The sequence below is a fragment of the Tachysurus vachellii genome, chromosome 16 (assembly GCF_030014155.1).
Source record: "Tachysurus vachellii isolate PV-2020 chromosome 16, HZAU_Pvac_v1, whole genome shotgun sequence".
NCBI classification, from domain to species: domain Eukaryota; kingdom Metazoa; phylum Chordata; class Actinopteri; order Siluriformes; family Bagridae; genus Tachysurus; species Tachysurus vachellii.
The window spans coordinates 1,447,753-1,470,632 of record NC_083475.1 but is presented as its reverse complement, the minus strand read 5'-3'; the positions used below and the strand labels follow the sequence as shown (position 1 = coordinate 1,470,632).

The window sequence follows — 22,880 nt, the reverse complement described above, 5'->3', positions numbered from 1 at the left end:
GTGTCTCATAAACCCATCAGATATTTTCATGCTTTTACTCTGCATCACTGCAGAAATCCTGTGCATTTTCCCGCAAATGCTAAAGAAATACTAGTTTAACATGTTGAACTGCACTACAGAATGACACCCAAGTTCAAAGCCAAGTCCATCAGTGATGAATGGAAATCCTTGTGGCTTTACGTTCACAACCTAGTTTCTGTTATTCCACTAGGGGGCAGAAGAGTGTACCCTGCTAAGACTGGATATGATATGATGCTAAACATGCTGTGAACGTAGCTCTTTGAAGAAGTAGAAAAGTAATGTTGAGGGTCTTTTCCATGAAAAATAGACCAGCTACCTACTTCATCACATAGATAAGTGAAAACAAGTGTGTTTTAATTGTTCAAAGAGTAGAAGTCCTGAAAGAACAGAATATTTTGGCACTATTCCCATGAGCATAATGGTAGCAGCTGTCTAAAGCTTTAAAGCTGCAGACTGAAGAGAGTATATCTGTCTCTAACAACAGTGAAGAATGGATTGAATTCATTATTGCTTTTTTTTTTAGTATTTTTTTATATTAAGAGATCAGTATCAAATCAAGCCGAGTAAAAGAACTGGACTGATGTTGGGGTAGATATCGTGTGAATGTTCTGAACAAGGCAATCTCTTGGTATTAAGATGGTGTCAAATTTGTGCTTTCATGTGTTCATATGTGAGTGTGTGCATTGAGTATCTTTCAGGCACTTGAAAATATTGTTGATGTTTTAATTGTCTGTTGGACGTAAGTGTGATGTGAACGTTTACCAGGAGTGTAAACTGCAGGAGAAAACCCAAGCCTGTTTTTTCTTAGTGACGTGCTATTTATGTTTCTGAGTGATACGAGCATGGAGCCTGGTGCAGACTTAACTGGGACTCCCTCCCCAGAGACCAGATGAGTTCTTTTATGACAAAAGAAGTGTGTTCCTGAGCATACACACCTAATTACTGTCCTTGAGAGACTACATGGGCTTGCGGCTCCCAGCTTGGGGATTGATAGATCTGCTATGCCATGCTGTGCCTTCTGATGGAAAGGTGCTATTATTACCATATACCCACAGTGTGTGCTAACAAGGTAGTCGTGTGGGTGTCATTAAGTGTAAAAAAAAAAGCAACAAAGGTGCTGTTCCTGATACAGACTTCACACCAGCATGACACTCTACACAGATGTGCTGGAAATAGCTGACTACTCAGTCAAGCAGTGGTGCTATTGTACAACTCAGTGAATTGAGATGTGGGAGGTTGGAGATATTCTTCTCTGATCTTTCTATCAACAATAATAGCTAGTTTTGATTAGTCTCCAATCTCTACCTGTGTACTGTAGATGTCTTACAGGCTATTTGAAGATACTGGACTCTTTAAAATCTTCAACATCCCTGTGAAGGAATTCATGAATTACTTCCATGCCTTGGAGAACGGTTACAGGGACATCCCATGTGAGTAGGAGCAAGACGGCATTAACAGTCATACCAGAGCTGATTTTATATAAACAGACCTGCGGTAACTTGGGTCAGTAGCTCATCTCTCTTTCGCTTTAGATCACAACAGGATCCATGCCACAGACGTCCTCCATGCGGTCTGGTATCTTTCAACACAGCCTGTGCCAGGCTTACCTTTACTGGCTCACAACTCTATAACAGTCAGTGACTCAGGTAAGAATAATTAGCATGATAGCATGATATGACTTTGTAAAGCCATTTTAAGGCAAAGGAGGACAACTTTCCATTTCAGACCATCTTTAGATTCCATATTTAAAAGCACTGTGATCAAGGTTTATATTAATTAGCTTGTGCGTAATCCACACACACTCAGCAGCACAAATAGGTGAGGAATGCTTATACAAGTGATTTATATAAATCCAGTCATATTCAGCTTGATGTGTGGTGTCTTCCTAGCTTTACCTTTTTTAATCTTTTCTCCTTCTTTGTGCAGATGGTGTCAGTGGGGTCAGTCATGGGAATGTGGATTATCTGTTCTCTAAGACTTACCCTAAAAAGGAGGATGGCTATGGCTGTCTTTCAGGGCTTATTCCTGCCTTGGAGCTGATGGCACTGTATGTGGCAGCTGCCATGCATGACTATGACCATCCTGGTAGAACCAACGCCTTCCTGGTGGCCACCAGTGCTCCACAGGTCTGTCCTCAACATTAAGGACCTGTATTTTCCTGAGCACGATAGTTACATATTACTTTAGATAGTACATATTTCTGTGAGGGCTGGGATGTGATTCCAGAAGTTCATACTGGACGTAGTGACAAGGAACCCAATCAGTCAGTCAGACAAAGAACCCAATTAGACAAGAACCATGAGTCAGGCCTGTATGGTAGCGTGTCTAGCAGAAGCCAGTACTGAATGAAAGGTATAATGCAGGCACTTACTATGAGAGCATAATGAAAGTGATGAGAGCAGGTTCTGGTACTGCTCATCAGCTGTTCATATTATCCCTGTGGTAAAGAATGGTGGAGGTAGCATCAGAGTTCTTTTCAGAGGCAGGGACAGGAAGACTGGAAGGAGGAATGCAGCAAAATCTAGAGAGAACCATCGACTCCTGCCTCTTCAGACTGACATCAAAAGCAGCCATGACTGTATAAAGTGTGAGGATGAATGGAGCAGCTCCAGAGGATGAGAGGACTCGTAGCAGTAGAAGAGTGTCAGGATCAGGCAGTGGGAGAGCACATACAGCTCTATAGACCCTGCCGAGGCTTTGTGATCAGAGTGCAAGCAGGGACTCCAGCAGGGACTCCAGCAGGGCCTTGCTCTGAGCGAGGGCCTGAAAATAAAATAATCAGGTCACCCTGGGACATCAGGCATCCTGCCTATTCAAAATGCCTGAATAAATGAACATGGTTTCAACCTGTAAGAGTCCCAAACACTAATCGGAAGGCTGCTGCTATAACATGATCTGTTAATTGCATCCTGATGCATTAATAGAAAAACGAATGCTGCTAGTAATAATTGTATACACCAGTTGTTTCTATTCACACAGTTAAACACTCTTATGTGCTCATGCAGGCGGTGCTGTACAACGACCGCTCAGTTCTGGAAAATCACCATGCTGCCTCTGCCTGGAATCTGTTCATGTCCCAGCCTGAGTACAACTTTCTGGCCAGTCTAGACCATGTGGACTTCAAGCGCTTCCGCTTTTTGGTTATTGAGGCTATTCTGGCCACTGACCTTAAAAAGCACTTTGACTTTTTGGCTGAGTTCAATGCCAAGGTGATGTCTTACTGTACTTCCTTAATGCAGATTAATTCTAAACAAAACACTAGATTTTACCTGAACATGTCACCTGTTATTTGCATCCAGGTGGGGCATGAAGGCTGCTCAGGTATCGACTGGTCCAATGAGAATGACCGGCTTCTGGTCTGCCAGATGTGTATCAAGCTAGCAGATGTTAACGGGCCACTGAAGCACAAAGATCTTCATCTTCAGTGGACAGAGGGCATTGTCAACGAGTTTTATGAGCAGGTGCGCAATGCATTCATGTACGTAGACCATCTCTCATAATTCCTGGAAATTGCCAGAGATTCGGTAATCCTGTCCAACCAAGTGAAAGCTTAAGTTCTCTGTGTGGAATTGGAGTAATAATACAGATGTCCTTAGCAACAGCATCAATAATGCTGACCCAGAGTCACTCGAGAAAAGCAGGGACATTTTGTTTCCTGGCAACCAGCTTGGTCCTTTCCATCGTTATTGAAGATAATGGCATTACAACTGCACTGGTGGCAGCAACAGATACCAATTAATGTACTAAATAGTATAATAATAAGTAGTTTGTGGGAGATTTATCAGGGCCCCCCCCTGCTTTTTCAATGACTTATCTATACCACATGAGATAACAAAGCACATTATACGTGATGGCCTTTTAACAGATGTTGCCGGTGGTTGCCATAGCAACAGGAGGCCTTGGCAGCAGGGGTTCTTTTTTATTGCATGAACGTAAATGCAGGATATTTATTTCTCAGCAATTTTGCCAATTAAGGATGAATTAAAATGGACAAATAGCACAAGTCTATGAACGGACACATACAGTACCTATTTTGTTGATATACTACTTAAACTACTAATTGTTATTTAATTGTATTTAACCAGTATAATACTTTTTTCAATATACTGAAAGGTTTTTGTCAAGGTTAGAACTTTTTTAACCTGGTATATTTATCATCTTTGACCTTTTTTCTGATGTGCCTCAAGCCACAGGCAATTAAGGTAATAGGTTGTAACCAGAGAAGACAGCAGTGAATGGGATTAAAGGGAGACGCTTGGCTTGAGCATCAATATACAAAATAACCAAGTAACGTTCACTCAGTTAAAGTCTCCTAACTGACTTATGAATGTCATAACAAGAAATTTGTAGCTCGCTAATCCCTTTAGCTTGTTTGTTACAGGGACATTGTCATGTTGGAACATGGTTTAGACTCTTAATTCCTTATATCGGTTGAATGGTTAGAGGTGCACATACTTTTGGGCAAAAAAGAAAAAATGTTTCATGTTGCTCTTTTTGTACTGTTTATCAGGGTGATGAGGAGGCCAGCCTGGATTTACCCATCAGCCCCTTCATGGACCGCTCAGCCCCGCAGCTAGCCAAGCTGCAGGAGTCTTTCATCACACATATCGTGGGGCCGCTCTGCAGCTCCTACGACGCAGCTGCCCTCATGCCTGGCCGGTGGGTGGAGCCTCAGCCCAGTGAGACCAGAGAAGGGTCTGGTGCTGAGGAGACTGATGAGGAAGAAGAGGAAGAAGAGGAAGACACAACCGAGGAAGATGCCTCCACCAACTCGGATCATTCTCGTACGTTGATATTCTTTAATACACGTATTTTTGTTATCAGCCATGAGATTAAAACCACCTTCCCAATATTGTGTACACCTACACTGGAGCCAGATAATCACCATTATTCACTGCAGATGGTTGGAATGTTATGGCTGATTGGTGTAGCTGCAGGAACAGCGTTTATTTCACATGGTGTACGGTAAATGTACGCTTAACACTTTTATTATCTTTGTAGAGAAACTGATGCCCAACATGCGACAGAAAGTCTTCTGTCAGATCTCACAGCACCTTTTGGAGAATTATGAAATGTGGAAGAAGGTCATTGCTGAGGAGGCCCAAAGCCAAACCAAGCCAAACAAAGCCTCTGACCCCATCCTGGCCATTCATGAAGAGGAGGAGGAGACAATCAGCAAGGACAAGGAGCAAAAAGTTGCAGGAGATCAGATATGGCCAGCAGAGAAGGCGATGGAGGAGGAGCAGCAATACGAGGCATCTGTAGACAATGAACAGACTGAGTAAAGGAAAGCAATAGGAAACTTAAGAAGTATCAGGAAAACTGAACATCAAGACACAAGCTGTAGAAAAACATGGTGAGGGAAAAAGATACGGACATGAGATGAGGTTCAGGAGACTGATCTAGACTAGAATATTGTCACAAAGCCTTTATTTCCAAACAAGACTCCTTATAAAAAGTTGCCAGCACATCACTAAGACACAACACTGTAGATTCTTTAGGTGAACACTTTTGTGGAGGAAACAGGGTGGGCTTGATGCCAATCCCATAAGATCCCTAACACCAACACGAACAAGCTCCACTCTTTCAATGCTGAAGCTCCAAAACTACTTCCATGACCGGGGTCTCGATGATCTGCACTTTTTTTTATTAGTCTATTCATTTCAACAAGTATTCAGTGAAGAATTCAACAAAGTCCATTGTGGAAGCCTTTCTTGAGCTTGTGGAAGTACACCCTCAGATCACCTGTACGGAGGAAAGCATGCACGTAAAAGACCCCACGTCTAACGCTACCTATCTAAACTTTTTCTCTTTTCCTCTTGAGTTAAAAGTGTCTGTCCTTTTCTTTAGATTGCCACTTGATTCCCTATGGAAGGTTCATTCCTCCACAGCTTCCACACCTGCCTGCATGGCTTTGCAGGTTTTACACTAGTGAATGTTCAATTGTTTGTCCGTTTATTTTTTTTGGGCTGCAGTTGGACGTAGTCTGAGACCTAACCTTCCTGTTTCAGACCATCCAGCAGCACTCACTGTAAATACTGTGTAGCATTTTATCCTTTCCCATTTTTATTCTGGGGAAAAAAAATCTCCTTTGTTTAGTTAGTTAGAAAGATGTTACATACTGTACGTACTGAAGCTCCAGCTCTGTTCCTCTTTATACCTGTGTGTTTTTGTATGATGTGATTCTTTCAGGATGAAGTATGCAGCGCTTATTATACCCCTCACACACACAAATCAATCTTACAGTCCTAGAGTAAGGACACTGCACTCCTTCTGTTTCAGCCCTCGATGTATTTGCCCCACGCTTTATAGACCTGTTGGTCATTTTATGCATCTTGAGTAGCATCATATATCCATATAGGTATTATATACATCGAAATGCAAATGTAAACGCACGCTGGTTGGTTTTCTAAGTTTGTCTCAATGCTGATATGGATTACTTTTCCCCCAGAAAACAAATATGATGCACTATATTTTCAGTAAACGATGCGTCCTCCAGACAGGGTAGTCCTGTTAGTTGATGGAGACGAGCAGTTCGCTCCAAACCGCCTGTGCTGGTGACAGGAGAAGCAGACTGATCGCCAGCACAGTTCAGGGACAGGCCATACCAATTTATAGAGCTCAACACTATCATGCTGTTGTTTAGTTGGGGTGCTAATGCCATGGCGTAGTTGGGGGTTTGTCTTAGGGACTTTGGTTTAGTGTAAAAATCCTAAGCGTAGATTTGTAGCAGCATAATGTACAGCCAGCACTTCAAGCAATACTGACACGTAACTGTAGACAGATGGTAGTTTTATGACTGCTATCGTATTATTATTATTATGATGTTGATGATGATGATGATGATGATGAAGTCGGGCATAATATATAAATATATATATATATTTTTTTTTTTCACAGTGCAGCTGTTTGTGCCAAATATTCCTTCAATAAAAACAACTGCGTTGTCCAAGCCTTTTTTTATGGATAATAAGGTACCTGAGTGGAAAAAAGAAATAATACATTAAGATCATACAAACATAACCGAGGAGATGATGCTAAAGGTTTAATAGGAAAGTTATACAACAGAAAAGAATTATAAACAGAGAAACGAGAGTTTTATTAGTTTCAATGAATTTAATTTTCACTGAAACAAATGAAGAAAGTTACATCCCTTCTGTCCTTCTTGTGATTTGTCTGTGACAAATACTTCCTCTGCAGTAAAATAAGTGCATCAGCTCCTCAGTTATGTTTATTATATCTTTTTGTTTTGCAGTAGAGAGAGTCCACATCTTTAAGATACACAATCTGACCAAACGTTTGTTGACACCTGACCATCGTGGTACGTGTTATATACAGTATTTACACAAGCGTGTAGAAGATGATGAAGCCCTTATACTGACTTTTGGGGATGAAGTGTTACTGGAGTCTCCGTCAACATCCCAACCTCAGTGTCTGATATCACTGATGCTCTGGAAGCATCCAGGATTCAGTGGAAATCTGGAGCTTGTTATAACAGGAAATCAACGTGTGATGGTCAGGGGTGCACATACTTTTGGCCATTTAGCATTTGTTTGTTTTATTTTTTTTTTGGTCACAGTTCAGGTTGTAAATAGTAAGGTGTAAGACTGGGAGGGTATGAAGAGGCTCTCAGGCGTTCTCTACATAATATTTAGGCAATATTCTTCTTAGAACTTTACAAACTTTAGAACTTATCCCAAGGCATCACCATCTCTCCATCCTTCTGCTGATAAGATCTGATGTACTTCTGTACACAGCACGATGACCTTGTGTGTGGAGTCTTCTGAGTTGTGTGTGAAGACGTCATGCCCCCACCACAGAGCCACGTCCCTAAGATCAATCTACTCTGAACAAGGTTGTTTTTATCCTTATAGCTATCCATTTGCCTTCTTTCTCAGCTCTTAGGTTTGAATACAGCAGCGTTGTAAATACCGATCTTTGTATTCTGCCTGTTCGCACTGTTTTATACCGTTGGCGAATTTTCCTCGAAGCTCTCACTGTTTTATATAACGGGAATTATTTTTTTTTTTGGAGGTAATTTATGAGACAGATTCGAATACTACAAAGGTTGTTTAAACGTTGTCTCCTCTAAACCCTTCCTCGTATACATAGAGCACGGACTCTGTGCCATCGTAGCCCTGTTGTGTGTCGAACTGCACATGAAACTGATCAGGAACTAGAATATAATGTTCCTCATATGTTAATGTTAATTCCTCATGGCTCATGCATGTGATTAGATACAGATGGTAGGTAGACAGGGATGGCACTTTGTTTGGTTTGTTTGTATTTCTTGTACTTTTCTTCTGCTGTCCTGCATGTGCCTTTTCGATATTGCAGCTCGTCCTTCTATTTTATGATTGTTCCACAAACTCGTTCCTCATTGCTGTCTGAGGTGTTCTATCGAAGACGAGGCCAATCAGGGTAAATAAAAGTATTTATCCATTTCAGCAGCGTGGCATGTTTATATGAGATCATACGTTAATGATGTTCTATCACTGGTGTCATTGTTTGTCTTCTCTCAGTCTGTCAGTGTGTATCTTTAACTTATATGCATCTGATGGTGGTGGTGGTGGTGGTGGTGTTGGTGGTGGTTGTCATTGTTCACTCTTATTTAACCAAAAGTAATACGTATGATTCCCACTTTCTACGTGATCACACGTGAGACACGTTTTGATATGTTATGGGTACCTCACTGAGCGAAAAAAAAAATATCTTCTCACTAGTTTGTTGCACTTAAGACTTGTAGCAATACTTATAAAAAAGGGAGCTGTACAATTCAGCAGTATTTGTGAAGTAAAATATTCAGTTTATGGATGTCTTATTGTTCCATTTTGTACAAAAACACAATATTGTTCATGGAGGGCATGGAGAAGACAAAATAACAAATGTCTTTTTTGAATAAACATTATTTATTTTTAATGTTTTCTAATTTTACTCACTTATCCTTGTAGCTCCTCTATGGCCAGAAAATGCTGGAAGTGCCTCTTGGTTTTAAAAAAAAATGTATTATATAAGAAATATATACTGATCTTATTAGACTTTGTCACATTGTTTATGTTCTGTGAATACAGTTTAATGCTGTATTAAATGTTGTGATATTCAGTGTCTGGGGTTTTCTCTCCTCATTTCAAAACACATTTATGCTGGAGATAAAGAATGAGGGACTTTGTCTCCTTCAAGGTTAAAAAAAGACATGAAATAAGACAAAGTACAAGAGAATTATATTGGATTAACTGGAGGAAAGTGTTCGAAAACACTGTCCTGACACTACAGACCGAAATCTAATAATAATCTAATTAAATATCATTTTTCCCTGTTTCTAGTTAGACATCTTTTTTTACTTGTTCCTTATTAGTTAACGTCACTCACACTGATCTTATTAGTTTACATCATTTCCTCTTATGCTATAATTTCACTTTTAACATAAAGCAAATTCATTAATAACGGTGTATAACTAGCCAGTAAACGATAACAATGCGCTAAAGGAATGACCTTAGGACCGAATTAGCTGTAACCATGACAACGCCACAGAGGAAAGTCAGGCACAAGCTTTGCTGGGATTCATTTAATCATCTAAACAAATTCAGGCAATTAGAGGCAAATAAATAAATGGAACTTCACAGCACACTTGTAAACCTGAGGGTCCTCCATGCTCTCAAACCACCACCACCACCCCCACCCCCACCCCCCCTCACAAGAGACCCCTGCAGCTCTGCATCAGGCCCAGAACATCATGAAGATAACTCCACAGGATAATCCACAGACATCCAGAATGTGTGGGGTTTGTCAAAGGTTGTACTCTCTCTCTTTTTCTCACAAGAGCTTAGTGTTCAAGGTGTTGGACTACTGATTGGAAGGTTATATGTTTGAATCCCAGGTCCACCAAGCTCTTGGCCCCTGAGCAAGGCTCTTAACCCTCACTTGCTCAGTTGTATAAACTGAGATAAAAATATAAGTTGCTCTGGATAAGGGTGTCTGTTAAATGACATAAATGTTTGTGTTACGTATGACTATAAATATTAATGTCATGCAGATAGGAAGCAGCATAGATAGGAATCGTAACACTGCTGGGACTCAGAACAACCCAAAAGGAAGGGTTATCAACCGGTAGAGAATGGAAAAGGCCATTTTCCCATGAGATACAGTGTAGTAAAGAGTACCTATCATCCTACTATCACTTTTGACAGTTTGATGGTTTCACACAGCTCTTGTGCTCAGAAAGGATGCAGTGGATAGATTAGATTGTTCACAAAGCAAATTATATTTTCATTAAACATTTTAGGTAGGAACCCTCCTAGAGATGGTTTACTTCTTTCATCAAGCATTTTGTGATGGCCAGAGCATCCTGTATCCTGCAAGGGAAACATTTAGGGTCTTAGGAATACATGTCTAGAATTACTAAATAATAGGTGAAACCTTATTATAGCATTACTTCATTGAAGTCCATCATCAGGTGATGAGATGTTGCCTTGGCTGGTTGGGTTAAAAAAAGGAAGATTGGTAGATTTTGCAATATTCAAAAAAATCTGGTATTAAGATTTCTGTAGTGGTACAACACACCCAGTGTGGTAAAAAAAAAAAACTAGCTGACACCTGGAGAGGAGAGCTATCGACAAATAACATAAACTCACTCTTAGGATATTAAATTATTGAGAGGTCAGGTCTGGGTCTGGAAATGTCAATCACAGTTAGTCAGATAGTCAGGTGGGTTCCTGTCCTTGTCAGATGGTAGAAGAATAACGGGATTAAGGGTCTTACACAGGTCTATTAGCAAATGAAGGGTTTTGTGTGCATTCATGAGGTGTCTAGTGTAGGCAGCACAGCTTGTGGTACTATGGTGTATTGTGACCAGATCAGAGCATGAAATGCCCTCAGTGGAAGTGAACAGGTGTGGTGATTGTCCCCTCATTTTAATTAGTTTCCGAAGAAGAAGTCTGTGCAGAAGGTCTTATATGCAGACCAGGTGGATCTTCATGTTTTGTGTATGCAAGGCAGAGGTCATTGGCCATGTACAAAGTGAATGTCGTCACTAAATCCTGTTTCTGATTGGAACAATTGGGACATGTGGAAGATTACGATTTTACTGTTACTCCCAGTCTCCCCTGGTCAAAAGGGTTTACAACATCAGAACACAGACAGTTTGTTAGCAGCTGTTTGGAGTAAACTGCATCTGAAATTAGTTTAAAATCCTGTTTAGGTGCCTGAGCTGGAACACAGAGGACCTCAGTAGATCCAGAGGACCTCAGTAGATCCAGAGGACCTCAGTAGATCCAGAGGACCTCAGTAGATTCAGAGGACCTCAGTAGATCTAGAGGACCTCAGTAGATCCAGAGGACCTCAGTAGATCCAGCACCACTGTCTGTCTGTCTGTCTGTCTGCAGGCTAAGAGCTGTCACGTGTGGAAACTGTTCCTCAGGAAGGTTAGGGGGAGCTGGCGCAAAAGATTATTCTCTTCACAGCACCGCTGCCTTTTTATCCCCAGAGAAAACCACGGGATGTGACTGGGACTCGGAATACAAGCTTTTAATCATCCAAGCTCATTGGAAGTTTCCTTCCAGCTCGTGGCATCTGCTTTGCGTGAGCTCTTCATGTCCACATCAGCTCGTTCTGTAGCGTCGGGAAAAGTCTCTGTTTTAATCCCGACCTTTATATAACACACTGGAGAGAGAGGACGGAGAGGTGATCTGTGTAAACTCAGATTGTGTGAGTATTATTGTTCGTTTATTATACCTAAGTAATGAATAATGCTTCTGTGTTAATGATGAAGTGTGATGTATGATATGAGTGCGCAGTCTGATCTAAAAGCCCGTGTCCGTTACTGCTGGTTATGTTATGGTGACTTATTGTGCTGGACACCGGACACCGGACACTGCGCATTTAACGCGTCCAAACAAGTGGCACGAGATCCATGCGCGTGAGCAGCACCATTCATTCCTCAGTGCCTTTACTCTAATGTTATCATTAACACTGTTTATCTCTCACCTCACCAACAAAGTGGGGATTTAAATTCAGCTCGTATTATCACCTTATATACATAATATGTATTCTGCAGCCTAAAGCTTATAGCTTATAGGTAAATACTTATAACGCGTTAATGTGTTTATTTGTGTTTATTTGTGTCTCTGTGCGTCTGTGGTGGTGGTGGTGGTGGTGGTGGTGGTGGTGTGAGACCAAGCAGAGGGTTTGGCCTAGAAAAGAAGAAAAGGCTCATTTGAAGACATGAGCATGTGATAGACATGTGATAGACTGGATGCGTGTCATGATACTGCCTGCTTTATTAGACTTTTAAACAGGGTTCTACAGTCAGGGGACATTCACAGGGTTCTACAGTCAGGGAACATTCACAAGGTTCTACATCAGGGAACAATCACAGGGTTCTACAGTCAGGGGACATTCACAGGGTTCTACAGTCAGGGGACATTCACAGGGTTCTACATCAGGGAACAATCACAAGGTTCTACATCAGGGAACAATCACAGGGTTCTACATCAGGGAACATTCACAGGGTTCTACATCAGGGAACAATCACAGGGTTCTACATCGGGGAACAATCACAGGGTTCTACATCAGGGAACAATCACAGGGTTCTACATCAGGGAACAATCACAGGGTTCTACATCAGGGAACATTTACAGGGTTCTACATCAGGGAACAATCACAGGGTTCTACAGTCAGGGAACAATCACAGGGTTCTACAGTCAGGGAACATTCACAGGGTTCTACATCAGGAACAATCACAGGGTTCTACATCAGGGAACATTCACAGGGTTCTACATCAGGGAACAATCACAGGGTTCTACATCAGGGAACAATCACAGGGTTCTACATCAGGGAACATTCACAGGGTTCTACATCAGGGAACATTTACAGGGTTCTACATCAGGGAACAATCACAGGGTTCTACAGTCAGGGAATAATCACAGGGTTCTACATCGGGAACAATCACAGGGTTCTACATCAGGGAACAATCACAGGGTTCTACATCGGGGAACGATCACAGGGTTCTACATCAGGGAACATTCACAAGGTTCTACATCAGGGAACATTCACAAGGTTCTACATCAGGGAACAATCACAGGGTTCTACATCAGGGAACAATCACAGGGTTCTACATCGGGGAACGATCACAGGGTTCTACATCAGGGAACATTCACAGGGTTCTACAGTCAGGGAACAATCACAGGGTTCTACATCAGGGAACATTTACAGGGTTCTACAGTCAGGGAACATTCACAGGGTTCTACATCAGGGAACAATCACAGGGTTCTACAGTCAGGGAACAATCACAGGGTTCTACAGTCAGGGAACAATCACAAGGTTCTACATCAGGGAACAATCACAGGGTTCTACATCAGGGAACAATCACAGGGTTCTACATCAGGGAACAATCACAGGGTTCTACATCGGGGAACAATCACAGGGTTCTACATCAGGGAACAATCACAGGGTTCTACATCAGGGAACAATCACAGGGTTCTACATCAGGGAACATTTACAGGGTTCTACATCAGGGAACAATCACAGGGTTCTACAGTCAGGGAACAATCACAGGGTTCTACAGTCAGGGAACATTCACAGGGTTCTACATCAGGAACAATCACAGGGTTCTACATCAGGGAACATTCACAGGGTTCTACATCAGGGAACAATCACAGGGTTCTACATCAGGGAACAATCACAGGGTTCTACATCAGGGAACATTCACAGGGTTCTACATCAGGGAACATTTACAGGGTTCTACATCAGGGAACAATCACAGGGTTCTACAGTCAGGGAATAATCACAGGGTTCTACATCGGGAACAATCACAGGGTTCTACATCAGGGAACAATCACAGGGTTCTACATCGGGGAACGATCACAGGGTTCTACATCAGGGAACATTCACAAGGTTCTACATCAGGGAACATTCACAAGGTTCTACATCAGGGAACAATCACAGGGTTCTACATCAGGGAACAATCACAGGGTTCTACATCGGGGAACGATCACAGGGTTCTACATCAGGGAACATTCACAGGGTTCTACAGTCAGGGAACAATCACAGGGTTCTACATCAGGGAACATTTACAGGGTTCTACAGTCAGGGAACATTCACAGGGTTCTACATCAGGGAACAATCACAGGGTTCTACATCAGGGAACATTCACAGGGTTCTACATCAGGAACAATCACAGGGTTCTACATCAGGGAACATTCACAGGGTTCTACATCAGGGAACAATCACAGGGTTCTACATCAGGGAACATTCACAGGGTTCTACATCAGGGAACATTTACAGGGTTCTACATCAGGGAACAATCACAGGGTTCTACAGTCAGGGAATAATCACAGGGTTCTACATCATGAACAATCACAGGGTTCTACATCAGGGAACAATCACAGGGTTCTACAGTCAGGGAACATTCACAGGGTTCTACATCAGGGAACAATCACAAGGTTCTACATCAGGGAACAATCACAGGGTTCTACATCAGGGAACATTCACAGGGTTCTACAGTCAGGGTACAATCACAGGGTTCTACAGTCAGGGAACATTCACAGGGTTCTACATCAGGGAACATTCACAGGATTCTACAGTCAGGGAACATTCACAAGGTTCTACATCAGGGAACATTCACAAGGTTCTACATCAGGGAACAATCACAGGGTTCTACATCAGGGAACAATCACAGGGTTCTACATCAGGGAACAATCACAGGGTTTTACAGTCAGGGAATAATCACAGGGTTCTACATCGGGAACAATCACAGGGTTCTACATCAGGGAACAATCACAGGGTTCTACAGTCAGGGAACATTCACAGGGTTCTACATCAGGGAACAATCACAGGGTTCTACATCAGGGAACAATCACAGGGTTCTACATCAGGGAACATTCACAGGGTTCTACAGTCAGGGTACAATCACAGGGTTCTACAGTCAGGGAACATTCACAGGGTTCTACATCAGGGAACAATCACAGGGTTGTACATCAGGAAACATTCACAGGGTTCTATAGTAAGGGAAGATTCCTAGGTTTTTACATTTCTATGCTAACATTCTCCACGGTTCTAAGCTGGTGACATAGCTGATCACGTGACATGTCATGACATTAAAGATGTAATCCACAGTATTCACCATAACAGTGTAGAAAAGAAAAGACTTTAATGTTGCGTGTGTCTGCCTTCCTACGGAGCCCCCCAGTGTACATGTGGTAAGAAGATTCAGAAAATATATATTTTAAAAAAATGGTAAATAATAATTAAAAAAATACAATTGTGTATTCCTTTATTGAGAGAGAAAAAAATGACATAGGCTAAAAAGAAACCTTGAGGTTTGTCTTTTGGATAATACACACAGCAGTGTTTATAAAGCATTTACATACCCTGGGAACATTTCCAGTGCTCTTTTAGCCAACAAGCGGTGTATTATTTGTCTAGCATGAAATACCAAACCAGTAATCTATGTGGAAATTAAGGACTATGTCTTTGTTTCCTTGATAATAAAGATATTGAGGGGTTTTTATCTAAAACCAGTGGCACATTGTGCTAAATGTAGTCCTAACACAGGATATTAGTTATTTTACAAAAGTATGTTTAGCTATATTCTCTTCTTAGGTCTTAAGGAAGTTCTTTGCAAACTGCTCTTCCTTTTATAATTTAATATAGTCACATTTTAAATGATTTTCTTCCCCCTTACTGTTAATAATAACTAGAATAATGGGTGATGATTCTGGTACTTTCCTGCAGGGGCGTCTGCATCAATGGCAAGAAATTTCATTAGGGAAAATGGAACTTTATTGAGGAGGATGGACCCACCGAGGAAAGCCACTTGGTCACCAAACAATGGGATTACGTTGAGAGGGCAACGCTCGTGCTGTTCCGGCCTGAAAGTAAGGATGAGTTTTTCCCAGAATAATAAACATATACTCAGTGTGTCAGGCTGCGGAGGTGTGTTTTATTTGCTCACAGTTAGAGCGTGATTGGCTATTGACGTCACTAAATCAAAACAAGATTTAGCTGCAGTTTGTGGAGAAATCCTTCTTTGAACTGCTTAATCTGGTGAACAAAGAAGGGTTTCAGACTATGCTCCTGACCAGATGGGTACTGATGACTGAAACAGGAAATCAGTCATACACAGTCAGTGTATTTGTTGGTCCTACTGTACATAGTGTGAACACAAGGCTATTTAGCTCATTCATATGAAATACAATTTCAAGTAAAGTTTTTTCAACTGATATTAGGACAGTTACCTATGTTTATTAAGGGAAACCATCAAATCTATGGTATATCGATCCACAAATTTCAGTTTACAGGCTGAAAAGGATAAAGGTTTTGATGTTAGCCTAATTAGAATTAGTCCAAGTAATACAAGGATGAGGTCTATATATTTAAATGTACAGAATTATAATGTTTTTTTTTTTATAATACTGAATTGATAATCCATTTTTTTATGTTGGATACCAGGCAGATGAACAATCCATTAAAAATATAAACCAAAATAATACCTGGTTTTTGTTCATGCTACGTTGCTTAAGGAATCTCTCTTTCTTAAGTGACTTTCAGGCAAAAAAAGCATTGTGGATGCAAAAGGTTGTGGTACCAGGCAGAGTCTTTCAGAAGATTGATTGAATTTCAATCTTTTTATCCATTATATGATCCAGTCTGATTTATGAGCAGCACCAAGTATGGTTGCCACAGTAGTAATGAACAGTCCGCAAAGTACTGTCAGATTTCTAAATGGCTCCTTGGCTCCTTAGCCAGGTAGCCACATCATTATATTTAACTCCTGAGTGTCCCCCATAACCATAGGATAAATGGTTAATCAAGCCTGCTAAATGAATGCTCTACCTTTGGGCCATCCATGGGGTCCTGTGGGGCAAAGCCTCCCGTTTTGCTATTCGACAGACATACTGTAAGTCAATAATGTGTTTGCCTTTCTAGACTGCATGCAATCACAGGTCAGTGTGCTCACTGCCTTGTAGCATCTATAGAGGTTTTATATACAGAAATAGAAACTGTAACCATTTTTGTGGTCAAATACTGTATATTGCAAAGATTAGGAGGGCAAAAGGGGATCGTCACGTTCATATTGTTACTACGTTATAAATCTTTTTCAGTAGGTTAAAGTAGAAAAAATACCCAAGTGCATTTTTTGAGGCAAGGGTTTGAGTTTATAAATGTCCTTCTGCTCCACCAAATTCCGCGGTCAAGTCTTCTGCTGCTCACATACCAGTAGTTCCTGCAGATACTGAACAGTTAAATCAGAAGTTTTGCTACGCAGCTAGAAAAATGATCAGGAATGAATGTGATTCTGCATTCAAAGTAGCACTCTATTACATGAAAAAAGTGATTAAAATACAAACCTATGTCTCTTTCATTCCAGATGTTTCTTGTAGCTTTGTCCTTTGCATACTTTTCAAAGACTTTATCTGGGAGCTATATGAAAAGCACAATAACTCAGCTGGAGCGGCGCTTTGACATCCCCAGTTACTTGATAGGCATCATTGATGGCAGCTTTGAAATAGGTAAGCGCTCTATCGTCACAAATCAGCAGACCACACCAGATCATATTTGTGGATTTCTGTGTGGTTGAACAGATGTTTTTTTTTTATGGAACAACAACCTTTCATGGTTCCATCAGTGTTCTTTATACCTTGTTAGCTTTAGGGGAATTATCCACTGTTAGCTGTGATGTACTGTATATCAAAGTCTATATGAAGGAACCTCTATATCTATAAATCAATCTCAGGCACCTTTGGAGATCTTGCACACTGCTGCAGTGACCACATGCATTGTTCCAGTAGCTTCCATTTCCATAGGACGGTGCCGTTAAAACAACATAGAATATTACATAGCTATCCTGTCAATTAGGAATGTCTGCTGTACTCTAGGACTATGTTCTAAGGTATTAGTGCAAGATGATTAAATTTTATTTCATCCTTTCTAACCACCAGGGTCAGTGAGAATCACCAGGATTGTGTATGTGTGTGTGTGTGCACAAAAGTTACAGTGACCTACAATGTAGAAACAAAAAATGATATAATATCATACAGTATTCCCAGAAGCCCTGGATATGGGTGTGCAGGTCTCAGAATCACACAACAAACACAAACAATCCATCCATATACTGAGATCCTTTTTGGGGGGCACGGTGGCTTAGTGGTTAGCACGTTCGCTTCACACCTCCAGGGTTGGGGGTTCGATTGCCAACTCCGCCTTGTGTGTGTGGAGTTTGCATGTTCTCCCCGTGCTTCGGGAGTTTCCTCCGGGTACTCCGGTTTCCTCCCCCGGTCCAAAGACATGCATGGTAGGTTGATTGGCATCTCTAGAAAATTGTCCGTAGTGTGTGATTGTGTGAGTGAATGAGAGTGTGTGTGTGTGCCCTGTGATGGGTTGGCACTCTGTCCAGGGTGTATCCTGCCTTGATGCCCGATGATGCCTGAAATAGGCACAGGCTCCCCGTGACCCGAGAAGTTTGGATAAGTGGTAGAAAATGAATGAATGAATGAATAATGTCCCTTTTGTGGAAGTATACTGGAAGACTCTAAGTTGCAATTTGCTGGAAAGGCTTTTCTAAAAATAATGGGGGTAAAGTTCACCATTGGATAGTCACCACAGGCTATTCCCTTTAAGGCTGTGTGGTGATGTGGCTCAATGTATGATCAAAACACATCATTTATCTGAAAATGAAGCTCAGGATAGAACTTTATGAAATGGCCCCATGGTGACTGGCAAGATGCTGGTTTCTAGTACTACTTTTCTCTGGTGGCCAGACCAAAATCTTGCTGTACCCTTTCCAAGCAGATTTGACATGCTGAATGAACAAAGGGATTTTGTGTTTCCTGCCCCTCAGAATGAATTGCTTAATTAAGATCGCTACCTAGCAGTTCAGGAAGCATTCCAGCTCGCAAGTCCCTAGTTCATGGATTCTCTGGTTCACCTGAGGTTTCACTACATCACCTGAGGCTGGTACATTCTTCTATCCCCAAAACACTAACTTGGGGGCCTTGTCACCTTTAAATGCCCTCTCCCTTGTGTGGGTATTGTCTCTAAACCCATCCGTAAATTTGAAGTAAGATGCTTTTCTCTTAAAACTGTGTTTAGTTTAGTGACTTTGGCAAAAAGATTGAGAAAATTGTGATCTAAGGTTATATTAAACAATTATTTTGAAATGTTTAATTAAGGCAACTCTTCAGAATGTTCCTTGCTGTGCCTAGTATGCTACACCCTACAGCAGAGGCTCTTAAACATTTCCACCTGTTTAATTCTATCGTTTAGTAAATATCCAGCAATCCACCTCTTCAGAGATTAGGCTTAAAATCTGACGCTACCTTCCTTGGTTCTAGAAGTATACCATTCCCTCCCATGAGCCATGTGTGTCAGGATACTGTAGGTATATACTGTATTTTCCAGGTGCTTCTCACAGCCCCTAGTGGTCAGGAGAGGTATAATAGAAGATAAAACAGAAAAGATTGTATACAGATGATTCTCAAAGTCCTTGGTAGTTGTTCCAGGCACATTAAATTTACTTACAATAAATTATTTTAAATGAATTAAACTTACATACAAAATGAGCAGTTTCATGGTTTTGCTTTTCATAGTAAAAGTCACTTAATAAAATCTAATTTACAAGTTCTATAATAATTACTGTATGTGTAAAATGTTAATTATATGTATTGTATAGTGTATATTAATAAACCTAAAAATTGTATAATTACTGTATAAAAAAGTCACTTGTGTTTAAAGACGATCTTGGCACTGGAGGTAATGTAAATATCAGTGTTATTTCTGGCTGCCCGCCCTGAATATGGCCTTGAATGTATAAACATATGCTAAAAACACAAGTATCATTTGTATGTTTTTAAATGAATAGTGTATCTTCAGTAAATGCCCTAATGAACATGCATGGGATAAACAAGCATTTTTTTCCCCCTGCTTCTTGCTTTCACTGATAGGTAACTTGCTGGTTATTGCCTTTGTCAGTTACTTTGGTGCCAAGCTTCACCGACCAAAAATCATTGCCACTGGATGTCTTCTGATGTCTCTAGGGACATTCCTAATTGCCCTCCCTCATTTTATTATTGGACGGTAAGCTGGAAGGCTACCTTTAGTTTGTTAGTCCCAATACATGTATTGACACATTTTAAGTACATTTTTTAAAGTTTTCTTGTTAATTTTGATGTTACTATTATTATTCATTTTGGTTCTATTCATGTTATATAAGCAGAGTTATGGAAGGTCGTATTGTATTTCACTCTTCCTAACTGCAAGTCACTGAGTTTAATACCTGAAGATTCTCTTGTGTGCATGCATGAGACCTTTACCACAAAGTCATACAATTAAACAGATGTAGAACTTTCTTTAAATTCCCAACCTAACTTCACATATTTTCTTTACTCTCTGATGTCCATGTGGGGTTAAATTTGGGGTTGAACTTGGGAAGTTTGGAGCTATCCCAAGTGGTGTCTTCTAACACTGTGCTAAATGTACAGTGCATCTGGATAGTATTCTCAGCACTTCACTTTGTCCACGTTTTCTTATGTTACATCCTTATTCCAAAATGAATTAAATTCATTATTTTCCTCAAAATTCTTCAAACAATACCCCATAATGACAACATGAAAGAAGTTTATTTGAGATCTTTGCAAATGTATTAAAAATAAAAAACTAAAACTATCACATGTACATAAGTATTCAAAGCCTTTGCCATGACACTCAATATTGAGTTCAGGTGCATCCTGTTTCCACTGATCATCCTTGAGATGTTTCTACAACTTGATTGGAGTCCACCTGTGGTACATTCAGTTGATTTAGATGTGATCATGTTAGAACAAAAACCAAGCTATGAACTCAGAGGAATTGTCTGTAGCTCTCTGAGACAAGATTGTGTCGAGGCACAGATGGCCCCAAGCATTGAAGGTCACAATGAGCACAGTGACCTGCATCATCCATAAATGGAAAAGGTTCTTTCTAGAGCCGGCCAAACTGTCTGGCCAAACTGAGCGATCGGGAAAAAGGGCCTTAATCAGGGAGGAGACTAAGAACCCGGTGGTCACTCTGACAGAACTCCAGGGTTCTCTGTGGAGAGAGGAGAACCTCACAGAAGAATAAGACCGAAGCCTCTCCTCAGTAAAAGGCACATGATGGCCTGCCTGGAGTTTGTCAAAAGGCACATGAGAAACAAAATTCTTTGGGCTGATGAAACAACTAAACTTTTTGGCAAGAATTGCAAGTGTCATTGCAAGTGTCAATTGCACCACTCATCTCCTGGCCAGCACCAGTACTGTCCCTTCGGTGAAGCATGGTTGTAGCAGCATCATGCTGTGGGGTAACCTCATCTTCCGACAGGACAATGACCCTAAGGACACCGCCAAGATAACAGAGGAGTGGCTACAGGACAACTCTGTGAATGTCCTTGAGTGGCCCAGCCAGAGCCCAGACTTGAACATCTCTGGAGAGATCTGAAAATGACTGTGCACTGGCGCTTCCCATCCAACCTGATGGAGCTTGAGAGGTCCTGCAAAGAAGAATGGGAGAAACTGCCCAAAAATAGTTTTTTAAGCTTTTTCAAGCTTGTAGCATCATACTCAAAAAGACTTGGTGCTGTAATTGCTGCCAAAAGTAATATAAAAAAGTATTGAGCAAAGGCTGTGAATACGTATGTATTATTTATTTATTTTTTAAAATGTGCAAATATTTCAACAATGCTCTTTGTTATAAGGTATTGTTTGTAGAATTGTGGCGTTGAATTCATTTTGGAATAAGGCTGTAACATAAAATGTGGAAAAAGTGAAGTGCTGTGAATACTTTCTGATGCACTGTATTTATTAATACCTCTTTTCTTGTACTGATTGTGACTAGCTGGCTTGGACTGCTATTGCTAACTTTGCTTATTTGCTAACATGCTGAGCTATTGCTTCTCCAGGGTTCAGGACTCTTTGCCATCCTGTTGACTAAAATCTATTAAACAGTTGTCAACACACAACCAGAGGTTGTGTTACTCTGTCTTCTGTCTAACAGCTATAGTCACACTATTCTATCAGTCTAGAAACTTCTGTTATGCCACCTTGAGTCTTCAGACTCACAGTTAGTGATCTTTATGGACTATGCTAAGCTTAGCCCAACCTACAATGAATCTGATAAAGCCTATGGATGTGTAGAGTCTGAACCTGATAGAGACTTACCAAAACACCTCAACTGATTGGTTGTATTCAGATATAAGTTTGAAACTTCAGTTAGATCTTCAGTGAACTCAACATATAACGTCACGCCATGTCCAGCCGGTCCACCGAGAATGCTGTCTGTGGGTACCCACCCCTCTGCAGTGTTGAACACAGGTACAATTTATACTCACCCTATCAGGATTCGAGTTGAATGTGTCAATACAGTATATATACATTCGCAGATATATCTCATTGTTTTATGAAGGTTTTATTTGGTATTTGTACTTTTTTACAACAGGTTGTGAGAACGAGTCCAGGTTATCCATGTGGATTTATGTATTACTGGGGAACATCCTGCGTGGAATTGGTGAAACTCCGGTACAGCCTTTGGGAATTTCATACATAGATGACCATGCTTTGGAGGACAATGCTGCCTTCTACATTGGTATGGAATCTTTAGCTTTATCTGAACAAAATCTTGGATCAAAAATCCATTCGATTATAAAAAAAACTGGACTTGTGAACAGGCTATGGTCAGGTGGTGTACAAACTGCATGGGTAAACCAGAAAGACTTGAACTTGTAAGAGTCTGTACTCATGTGTTCTGGGTATAGTAGTAGGTGACAGTCATGTTTGAAGGCCTATCAGAATTCAGGACACCTGTGATTGTGATGCTGTCAGTTAAGGTCATAAAGTGTAAATCAAGCTCATGTC

At 40.9% G+C, this 22,880-nt stretch overlaps 2 protein-coding genes across 4 annotated transcripts in view; both read left to right on the top strand.

Annotated features, from left to right (window-relative positions):
- Nucleotides 1–9,124, top strand: part of pde3a (phosphodiesterase 3A, cGMP-inhibited) — a 38,439-nt gene extending 29,315 nt beyond the window's left edge. For all 3 annotated transcript variants that reach the window (XM_060889327.1, XM_060889328.1, XM_060889326.1), the window contains exons 9-15: nucleotides 1,340–1,451; nucleotides 1,554–1,667; nucleotides 1,948–2,147; nucleotides 3,027–3,230; nucleotides 3,321–3,482; nucleotides 4,532–4,805; nucleotides 5,023–9,124. In XM_060889327.1, coding sequence (XP_060745310.1) covers nucleotides 1,340–1,451; nucleotides 1,554–1,667; nucleotides 1,948–2,147; nucleotides 3,027–3,230; nucleotides 3,321–3,482; nucleotides 4,532–4,805; nucleotides 5,023–5,306 — 1,350 coding nt within the window. In that variant the 3' untranslated portion in view covers nucleotides 5,307–9,124. The remainder of the gene's footprint in view (nucleotides 1–1,339; nucleotides 1,452–1,553; nucleotides 1,668–1,947; nucleotides 2,148–3,026; nucleotides 3,231–3,320; nucleotides 3,483–4,531; nucleotides 4,806–5,022) is intronic.
- Nucleotides 9,125–11,511: 2,387 nt separating this feature from the next.
- Nucleotides 11,512–22,880, top strand: part of slco1c1 (solute carrier organic anion transporter family, member 1C1) — a 19,065-nt gene continuing 7,696 nt past the window's right edge. The window contains exons 1-6 of the mRNA XM_060889381.1: nucleotides 11,512–11,724; nucleotides 15,751–15,893; nucleotides 17,387–17,528; nucleotides 19,959–20,091; nucleotides 22,219–22,340; nucleotides 22,465–22,611. Of these exons, the coding sequence (XP_060745364.1) occupies nucleotides 15,765–15,893; nucleotides 17,387–17,528; nucleotides 19,959–20,091; nucleotides 22,219–22,340; nucleotides 22,465–22,611 (673 nt within the window). The 5' untranslated portion in view covers nucleotides 11,512–11,724; nucleotides 15,751–15,764. The remainder of the gene's footprint in view (nucleotides 11,725–15,750; nucleotides 15,894–17,386; nucleotides 17,529–19,958; nucleotides 20,092–22,218; nucleotides 22,341–22,464; nucleotides 22,612–22,880) is intronic.